This window comes from Chiloscyllium plagiosum, chromosome 9 (assembly GCF_004010195.1).
Source record: "Chiloscyllium plagiosum isolate BGI_BamShark_2017 chromosome 9, ASM401019v2, whole genome shotgun sequence".
NCBI lineage: Eukaryota > Metazoa > Chordata > Chondrichthyes > Orectolobiformes > Hemiscylliidae > Chiloscyllium > Chiloscyllium plagiosum.
This window is the reverse complement of record NC_057718.1, coordinates 82,276,371-82,286,531: the sequence shown is the minus strand read 5'-3', so window position 1 is coordinate 82,286,531 and position 10,161 is coordinate 82,276,371. Positions and strand designations below refer to the sequence as shown.

General features: G+C 41.9%; 1 protein-coding gene across 2 annotated transcripts in view; it reads left to right on the top strand.

The window, feature by feature from the left end:
• mgme1 (mitochondrial genome maintenance exonuclease 1) overlaps window positions 1-7,672 on the top strand; it is a 35,791-nt gene extending 28,119 nt beyond the window's left edge. For both annotated transcript variants that reach the window (XM_043696340.1, XM_043696341.1), the window contains 2 exons: window positions 4,288-4,420; window positions 6,730-7,672. In XM_043696340.1, coding sequence (XP_043552275.1) covers window positions 4,288-4,420; window positions 6,730-6,876 — 280 coding nt within the window. In that variant the 3' untranslated portion in view covers window positions 6,877-7,672. The remainder of the gene's footprint in view (window positions 1-4,287; window positions 4,421-6,729) is intronic.
• The last annotated feature ends 2,489 nt before the right edge of the window (window positions 7,673-10,161 follow it).

Genomic DNA, 10,161 nt, shown 5'->3' with positions numbered 1-10,161 from the left:
TACGCAGAGGGTGGTACATATATGGAATGAGCTGCCAGAGGATGTGGTGGAGGCTGATACAATTGCAACATTTAAGAGGCATTTGGACGGGTATATGAATAGGAAGGGGCTTCGAGGGATATGGGGCGGGTGCTGAAGATGGGACTAGATTAGGTTGGGATATCTGGTCGGCATGGAGGGGTTGGACTGAAGGGTCTGTTTCCATGCTGTACATCTCTTCTGAAGCTATAAGCAAACAAATGAGGTTGTAGATTGATTAACAATTAAACAGTAAACAAAAGAACTGCGGACGCTGTAAGTCAAACAAAAACAGAAGCTGCTGGAAAAGCTCAGCTGGTGTGGCAGCACCTGTAAAGAGAAATCAAAGTTAACGTTTCGAGTCCAGTTTTGAATTCTGAGGAAGGATCGCCAAACTTGAAACGTTAACTTTGAATTCTCTTAACAAATACTGCCAGATCTACTGAGCTTTTACAAGCAATTTCTGTTTTTGTAACAATAAAACAAGTTTATTACACCAAAGTAATAAAAAAAAAGCAAAGTAAACTATCTAATTACAACATTGTTCAAAAGATTTGATGCACACATAGTCAAAGAGATGTTCAGCACAGAACCAGACCCTTCAGTCCAACTTGTCCATGCCGATCAGACATCCTAAATTAATCGAGTCTGATTTGCCAGCACTTGGTCCATGTTTCCTGTGGGGATGAAGGTGATAGGTCAGAGAGGAGGGTGGAGTGGATAGGTGGACACCTCCATCCCCACCTCGATTCACCTATTGTACTCTATGCTACTTTCTCCCCACCCCCACCCCCTCTCATTTATCTCTCCACTCTGCAGGCACCCTGCCTCTATTCCTGATGAAGGGCTTTTGCCCGAAACATCGATTTTCCTGCTCCTTGTATGCCGCCTGACCTGCTGTGCTTTTCCAGCACCACTCTAATTTAGACTCTGGTTTCCAGCATCCGCAGTCCTTGTTTTTACCGTTGCTATTCATATACTCACCCAATGCCTTTTCAATGTTGTAGTTGTATCAACCTCCATTACTTCTTCTGGCAGCTCTTTCCATTCATGCACTACCCTCTGCATGAAAAAAGTTGTCCCATAGGTCCATTTTAAATTTTTCCCCTCTCACCCTAAACCTCTAGTTCTGGACTCCTCATTTACCTTATCCATGCCCTTCATGATTTTATAAGCCTCTGTAAGGCCAACCCTCAGCCTCCCACGCTCCAGGGAAAACAGCCCCAGTCTATTCAACCTCTCCCCGTAGCTCACATTCTCCAACCCTGGCAACATTCTTATAAATCCTTTCTTCTGAACCCTTTCAATTTCACGACATCCGTCTGATAGGAGGGAGACAAGAATTGCACGTAATATTCCAAAAGTGGCCTAAATAATGTACTTTACAGCCTCAACATGAACTCCGAACTCCTATACTCAATGCTCTGACCAATAAAGAAAAGCATACGAGACGCTATCTTCACTATCCTATGTACCTGGGACTCCACTTTCAAGGAACTATGAACCAGCACTCCAAGGTCTCTTTGTTCAGCAACACTCCTCAGGACCTTTCCATTAAGTGTCCTGCCCTGATTTGCCTTTCCAAAATGCAACACCTCGCATTTATCTGAATTAAACTCCATCTGCCACTCCTCAGATCATTGGCCCACCTGATCAAGATCCTATTGTAATCTGAGATAAGCTTCTTCGCTGTCCACTACACCTCCAATTTTGGTGTCATCTGCATACTTACTAGCTATACTGCTTATGTTCACATCTAAATCATTTATATAAATGACGTAAAGCAGTGGACCCAGCACCGAAGCTTGTGGCACTCCACTGGTCACAGGCCTCCAGTCTGAAAAGTATCCCTCCACCACCACATGTTTGAGCCAGTTCTGTATCCAGATGGCTAGTTCTGCCTGTATTCCATGTAATCTAACCTTGCTAACCTGTCTCCCATGAGGAACCTTGTCAGACAACTTGCTGAAGTCCATATAGATCACTTCCACCACTCTGCCCTCATCAATCCTCTTTTTGTTCCTACTTCAGAAATTGAATTTAGTGTGACATGATTTCCATGCACAAAACTATGCTGACTATCTCTAATCAGTCCTTGCCCTTCCAAAATATATTTAAATTCTTGGTAAAGAAAAAATCTCCTCTTCTCACCAAGGCTATCACCTTACAATTAACCAAAATCCAGAGAAATGTTTATTCTCAATCCAGTCTGTAGGTGTGACTTAACTGCTTTTTCAGAGAGCTGAGAGTGTATTGCTGGAAAAGCACAGCAGATCAGGCAGCATCCGAGGATCAGAAAAGTCGACACTTTGGGCCAGAGCCCTTCATCAGGAATATGAAGGGCTCCGGCCCAAAACATTGATTCTGCTACTCCTGGGATGCTGCCTGACCTGCTGTGCTTTTCCAGCAACACACTCTCGACTCTGATCTCCAGCATCCGCAGACCTCACTTTCTCCTGCTTTTTCACAGATTCTGTTTTGTTCTGAGATGTGGATTGTTTTCCTGAAATAATTTCACAACTGAGAGGTTAAATTTTCTCCTTAAATAACCTGCAGAATTGTAACCAAACATCCATGGGTCTGGAGGTTTCACAAACTACACCTTTAATGCTTTAATTTATTTCCACGACTGCTCTGAACATTCTACTTTTCTAGGAGAGTCAATTAATGCGTCTGACCCCAAGTCAGGTCTCCTTCAAACTGAACCCAAAAACTTTTAAACTGTTTTTAAACTTGCTGATCTTAGATAATGCTAAAACTAATGACTAAATATTGTCTCTCTCCTGTTGAATATGCAAATTCCAGGGCGCACATACTGTTTTTATTATCATGGTACCTATTCCCCTCTCTTTTTTCCCCTTTTTTCTCTCTCTCCTTTTTTTTTCTCTAATTTTTCAGAGTAATCAGTTTGTTAATCCAGCTTTCTACCTTGGTGCACATCAAGTTCCAATATAGGCCATAGAACAGGATCTCCTGAGTTAGAGTCCCTTGCATCTGACCATTATAAATGGTTTAAAGATGAAAAGTAATTCCAAGGATCAGGTCACCAGTGGACTGGATCCAGGATAATAACAAAGTGGAATAGGAGAGAATCAATAACCCATATACCAAATTTGTTCATAGTAATTGCACCGAGCAGGACTTTCCTCCAAATCTGGGGAAGAGTGTGAGACCAAGGTTAGGACTGCATGCTCTTTGCAGTGTAGGGTGCCGTCTTGCAGGATGGGCACCTTGTAACCTCATCTGCTGTAACTATGACCCTAATTTAGGTTTGAGTCCCAAAGTTTATGAATTTGTGGAGGATACTAAATTGAAAAAGCTTTTGTAAGTGACCCTGCGTCCAAGTAAAACAGCTTGGGCCCTTCCACATTCATTCTTTGATCTCTTGAGGAATTGAAGGAAATGGGGAGTGTGTGAGAAAGTGGAGTTAAAGCAGAAAATCAACCAGGATTGTATTGATTGGCAAAATGGGGATGAGGGGCTGTATGATTTGCTCCTACTCATGTTTATCTTACATTAAAAGCCATTGAATTTTGTGGTAGAGGCTGCAGAGGAAATTTTCTAGAGGGGTACCAGATATTTAATAGCCTGAATTGCCTCTCCACTATTAGCTTTGAAATAGTTGTAAGGGGATGAGCATGGGGGTGAGACTGAAAATAAATTGGTGTAGACGACAGATTTGATCTTCTGCAGTTTAATTCTGAGCTATCATCTATACCTCTCACAATCTGTCCAAGCTACCCATGCTGTCACCAGTTAGTGGCTCAAAGCTTCACCAACAATCAATGGAACTGCCAAGAGATAGTCTTGGTAGGAATCAAACCTACCAAACCTGCCTGGACTTATCCCTGCTCAATATGAACTCTCCAACTGGAATTATCAGGTAATAGTGAGAAGCAAAAACCTGACTGCTTTTTCCCTTTCTAATTACTGTGACTTGAGGGAAATTGTTCCTAACAATTAAGCCAACTGAATCTGGCCCCCTGCAATCTATGCTAGCTTTACCAGTTTAAGAAACTGCTTTTTTTGATTGTTTGTCTGACTGGAATATTCAAGGATTAGTAATGGTGAATGGCAGTAAATTCCTCTGTGGAGGTCCGTGGTTCAGCAAATCTGCTTTTGCCTTTCAATAATAAGTTTCTTCCTCGTAAACAGGATTTCTTTCAGCAAGAGCAATTTTCAGGTAAAAGATCACTATTTCAAAAAGAACTCCAGAATCAGTGTTAGTACAAGTTCAACAGATGCTTTTAATTGTTATATCTTGTGCAGGGGCAAGTTGTGTGTTATAGACTGGAAAACCTCTGAGAAGCCAAAACCATATTTTCGAAATACCTTTGATAACCCGCTTCAGGTGGCAGCATATGCTGGTGCCCTGAACCATGATGACAACTATAACTTTCAGGTCAGTAAGTTTTAATCTCCCCTTTCATTCGATGTAAGCTGCTAGGAGATAGTAGGTGGAGTTGGATCATGATGAAGGCTTCTGCTTGAAACGTCAGCTCTCCAGTTCCTTGGATGCTGCCTGACCTGCTGTGCTTTTTCAGCACCACATTTTGTCAACTTCTTACCTCCGGCTCAAATGATTGTTGGTTCAAGTCCCACTCTTGATGTGTTGGCTAGTACTCCAGTACAGGACACTGCTTATGCTGTGGAAGGTGCTGTTTTCAAATGAGACAGTAAATCAAGGCCCATTTTTCCTTCAAGTGAAAGGAAAGATCCTACAGCACTCTTGAAAAAAGAGCAGAAAAGATTTACTGATCAATATTTATTTCTCAACCAATACCATTTAAACATATTATCTGCTCATTATCCCCAGTATGATTCTTTTAAAATTGCCACTGAGATACCTTTAGTGCTTTCTCCATTCAGCACCTGCATTGAATGACTTAAATTTTCAATCTCCCTGATTCCCCCTTGGCATTGCCTGCTCATTTATTATTGAGCTCTCTTTCCACGAAGATCATCCAATCCGTTTGACCTTGTTATCTTGCATGATATAGCCATTGTTATTAATCACGAGTGTAAACATCTTTATCATTTCTTTGTCTTGCTGTAGATCCAATTCCATAGAAAAACCCTATATCCTGTATCTGCCTCGGTGAGAGGGTACTAATCCCAATATACTTACAGCTCCACTTTCAAAATCTCAGCTACCAAATGTTTAACCATACATTTACCACACCATTCCAGCAGCTGCTGAATGACACAACAGTTGCCACCAGATTTTGTCCCAGGCCCCATTAAAACTATTTTGCTCTCTCATTCCGCTTGTTCCCCCTCATATGGCTTTCAAAGCTCTGCTCCCTTCCCTCCAAAGGAATGCAACAACTTCTGTTTTCTGTTCGATACTACAAATCACTGTTTCTTCCAACTTTGCACCCAAAAAGTACAAAGCACTCATGGACATTTGTTTGTCACAAAGATCAAGATTAATCTGATCGGTTTCCTGTGCTGTAAACTTTCTTTTTACTAGCCTACCTGACCAACCTTTCCTTTTGTGCTCCTCCTTCTCCTAGTCTCAAACCTGCATGTTTCTGTTTCCTTCCTGTCTCACCTACTGCCTTGATCATGAAACCCAGTTCCTCCTCCTCCTCCAAACCTATTTCTCCTAAACTGCTGACCAGCTGATTTTGCTTCCTGGTCCCCATGTTAATTGATACAGTAACAATTTCTCTCATCTAATTTGTATCTTCCTCTCCATGGTGATGTTTTGAACCACTGCGGTCCATTTGGTGTCAATGCATCCACATTACAGTGAAGGATTTTGACCCTGTGGTAGTGAATGAGCAGTGATATAGTTCAAAGTTAGATAATGTACAGTTTGGAGAGAAACATGCAGGTGGGAGTGCTCCATCCACCTGCTTCCCTTATCCTTCTGAGTGTTAGAGGTTGTGGGTTTGGAAGGTGCTGTTAAAGGAGTCTTGGTGAGTTCCTGCAGTGCATCTTATAGTTGGTACATGCTGCTGCCACTGTGGAGGGAATGAATGGAGTAGTTTGATTTCTGATCAACCAGGCTGCTGTGTCTTGGTTAGTGTTGAGCTGCTTCATTGTAGTCGGAGCTGCACTCATCAAGGCATGAGGAGAGTACTCCTCCACACTCCTGACTTGTGTCTTGTGGGTAATGGAATAGCTACTAGGGAGGCAAGAGATGAGTTACTGCTGTATAATTCCTAGCCTCTGACCTGCTTTTATAGCTATAGTATTTTTATGGCTGTCCAGTTTCATTTCTGGTCAGTGGTAAGTCCTAAGATGTTGATTGTGGGGGTTCAGTGATGGTATTGCCCTCTGATATTCAATAGCATTGGTTAGATTCCCTCTTGTTGGTGATGGGCATTATCTGGCACTTGTGATGTGAATGCTACTTGCCATTTATCAGCCCAAGCCAGAAAGTTGAATCCCTCCAAACAGGTTTCCACCTCATCATTAGTGTTAAAATAGTTCTTTTCAAATTCATAAATGACATTCTGTGTGACTGTGACAAAGGTAAACTATCTCTTCTTGTCTAAACCAACAGAAATAACACATTCAGTGCAGAGTCCTCCCAAAATGCTGCTCAGTGCCATGATATACCATCAAATAACTTGGGAAGTGAGCACCTGTTGGAGGGGATCTCGAATCAAATTTTGATTTTTTAAAAATGCATTTATTCATACTTTAACTTGGTGTGTGTTATTTTAGAAGTGACAAGACCATTTTTTTTGCTTCTGTCAGGTTGAGCGGGGACTGATTGTGGTGGCCTACAAAGATGGTTCACCTGCACATGCTCACTTCATGGACCGCGAACTGTTCCTCACTTGCTGGAAGAAATGGCTGCTTCGGCTGGAGAAATACAAGAAGCAAATTCATGTTTCCACGTGACTAGCTTGAGTCTGTCTCAGGGCTGAAAGAGCACTCCAATGCAATACACTGACCCAGCTCCCAAAAACATTTCGTGGAGCAGTCTTCAGGTGTTAGTGCAAAGTTTAATCAATACTTGTATCTTTAAGGGTGTTTACTGAAATTGTAAACAAGTATCATCTTATTATGTTTATGACATCACATTTTGTAGAACCTTGAATGAACTGCCATATCTTCTTCAACAATGATTGTGTCAAAGTACCTACTTGGGACGTCCTGAAAAATGCTACGTAAATACTTGGTTTTATATCTGTTTACAATGTTACAAACAACAAACTGTGAGAAATCTAGTATTGTTCATTTCACCTTTATTCTTGGTACTGATGACTGAATTTGTAAGGCTTCGTGGCATTGATGGCGGTATGTTGGGTTGCAAATATTAAGCCCGTCACAATTTGCTAGTCCAGTGGAGCTCCACCAAATACGCTGTAATCAAAGTGACACAGAATTTCAGCGAATACAATGGACTGAAACAGAAATACCCATTTGGTGAAACATCAGCCCTGTGTAAATGGGTCGTATGAAGAATCAGCCTTTGTAGTTGTATTGTTGTAAGGCAGCACTTTGACCGTCCCAGAAATCTTGTTTTAGCTGGCAGGAATGTACACTGTTTCAACTGCTATCTTTTGTTTAATGAAACGTGTATATCTTAAAATGGATTTGTTTACTAAACATTTAGAGTGACCAGTTACCCATATGATACAGTAGGTCTGTCAATGGAAGCAAGAATTTAATAAATGAGAATGGTTGAGAGCAACTGATGCTTGCTGATTCTCAGAATTTTTCCAATAACTTGTGACATGGCACCCTCAACTGATCATACAGTGGTACTACACTTATTAGCTCATTATTGCAGAAACCTGTACAAGGAATTGACATTCTTATCAACATGTTCCTATTTGATGTTTGTGCTAACATTTATCATACCGGTAATGGGGTGGCGGGGTGGCACGGTGGCTCAGTGGTTAGCACTGCTGCCTCACAGCACCAGGATCCCACGTTCAATTCCATTCTTGGGCGAATGTCTGTGTGGAGTTTGCACATTCTCCCCGTGTCCGCATGCTCCGGTTTCCTCCGACATTCCAAAGGTGTGCAGGTCAGGTGAATTGGCCATGCTAAATTGCCCATAGTGTTTGGTGCATTAGTCAGAGAGGGGTGGGTTACTCTTCGGAGGGTTGATGTGGACTTGTTGGGCCGAAGGGCCTGTTTCCACACTGTAGGGAATCTAATCTAATCTCTAATCTAATATTTTGTCATGCAATTTGGGACGAAATTGGAACAATTTTGAATTGGGACCACTGAAAATGGATCACTTTTTATTTAACAAGTTGCGATGCTCTTAACAAAGGGCGCGGGTATCATTGGCTGGCCAGCATTTATTGCCCAACGTTGCCCTGGTGAAGGTGGTGATGGTAAGTTGCCTTCATGTATTAGCTGCAGTCCATGTTCTGTGGGTAGACTCTTAATACAATTAGGGGAGAATTCCAGGATTTTCACCTGGCAACAGTGTACAAATTATGATTATTTTCCAAGTCTAGATGGTAACTGGCTTGGAAGGAAACTTACAGGTGATGGTCCAATGTATCTGCTGCCTTGTCCTTCTGAATGGAAGTGATTGTGGGTTTGGAAGGTGCTGTCTATGATCTTTTAGTGAATTTTTGCAATGCATCTTGGAGATAATACACAGTGCTGCTGCTACTGACCATCAGTGATGGAGGGAGTAGATGTTTGTAAAAATGTGGTGCCAATCAAGTAGGCTGCATTGTCCTGGATAATTCAGACTTCTTGAATGTTGTTGGCACTCCACTCATCCAAGCAAGTGGGGAGTATTCCATCGCACACATGACTTGTGCCTTGTAGATGCTGAACGGGCTTTGCAGAGTCAGATAATGAATGACTTGCCACAGTAGTCCTAGCCTCTGACCTGCTCTTGTAGCCACTGTATTTACGTGGAGTTCCTAGGTAAGTTTCTCGTCAATGGTAAACCCCAGGATGTTTCAGTGATAGTAAAATCATTGAATGCCAAGGATGGTGGTTAGTTTGTCTCTTATTGGAGATGATCTTTCCATAGTATTTCTATGATGGAAATGCTACTTGCTGGACCAAACCTGGCTATTATAGATCTTATTGCATTTGAACATGGACTGCTTCAGTAACCGAGGAGTCGCGAATGGTGCTGAACATTCTGCAGCCATCAGTAAACAACCCTACTTTTGACCTTTTATCATGGAGGAAATGTCATTAGTGAAGCAGCTGAAGATGGATGGCACTAGGAGACTACCCTGAGGAATTCCTGTAGTGATGTCTTGAAGCTGAGATGGCCATCTTCCTATGTGCAAGGCTTGGCTCCAAACAGTAAAAACATTTCCTTCTAATTACCATTAATTCCCGTTTTGCTAAAGCTCTTTGATGCCATATTTGGTCAAATATGGCTTTGCTGTTTAGGGCTGTCACTCTCGCCTCAACTTCTCATGATGTTGACACTGTTTCCCTTGTTCTCCTGCCCTTTCCATTGCCAGACATTGATAGTTGTCAGCTTGATTTGTGAGCAAGTATATTTCCCTGAATCATGTAATATTGACTAGCCTAACCCAGTAATTTGATGTGGCCGATAGTCAACAAAAGAGGAGTTGAAGTTGTTTACAGAATAGGCTGCCAGAGCAGAGTCTTGGCAGCTATTTGACTGCATTCCATGCACAAACAAACTGGCAACGTGGTGGAATTAGCTCCACCGAATTTGTATTAATGGATGAGGTGATGATGGAGGGCTATCTGACTGCCATACAGCAACTTGAAAAATTCTGAGTCACAGTTACGTGGCTGTATGTGTCAGCAAGAATTCCTGCAAGCTTGCCAGATGTGTAGCACCAGCCCAAGTATTTGATTTCCAATAAAGTTGAAGTGCTGCTGTATAAGTGGGTGCTGGTACGCCTGCCTTGTTTAGCATTCTAGTAGCCATGCCCCTCCAAAGGTGACATTGCATTACACCTGGTTGTAGAGAGTGACCATATTCAGTATTGTACAGAACTGAAAGTAAATGTGGGTGAAGATCTGCAAGGATAACTATCCAATATCTACGAGGTAGATGGTCCAAGATATTATGATGCAAATTATTGTCTTCCAAACTGTTCACAGGTACAGCTCACATGCTAATATCTTCACACAACTAGAGAGATCTTTCATTATATCTCATACATTCCTATATTTTGGAATGGGTTCTAGCCACAACTTCAAAAGAGAGCCTTG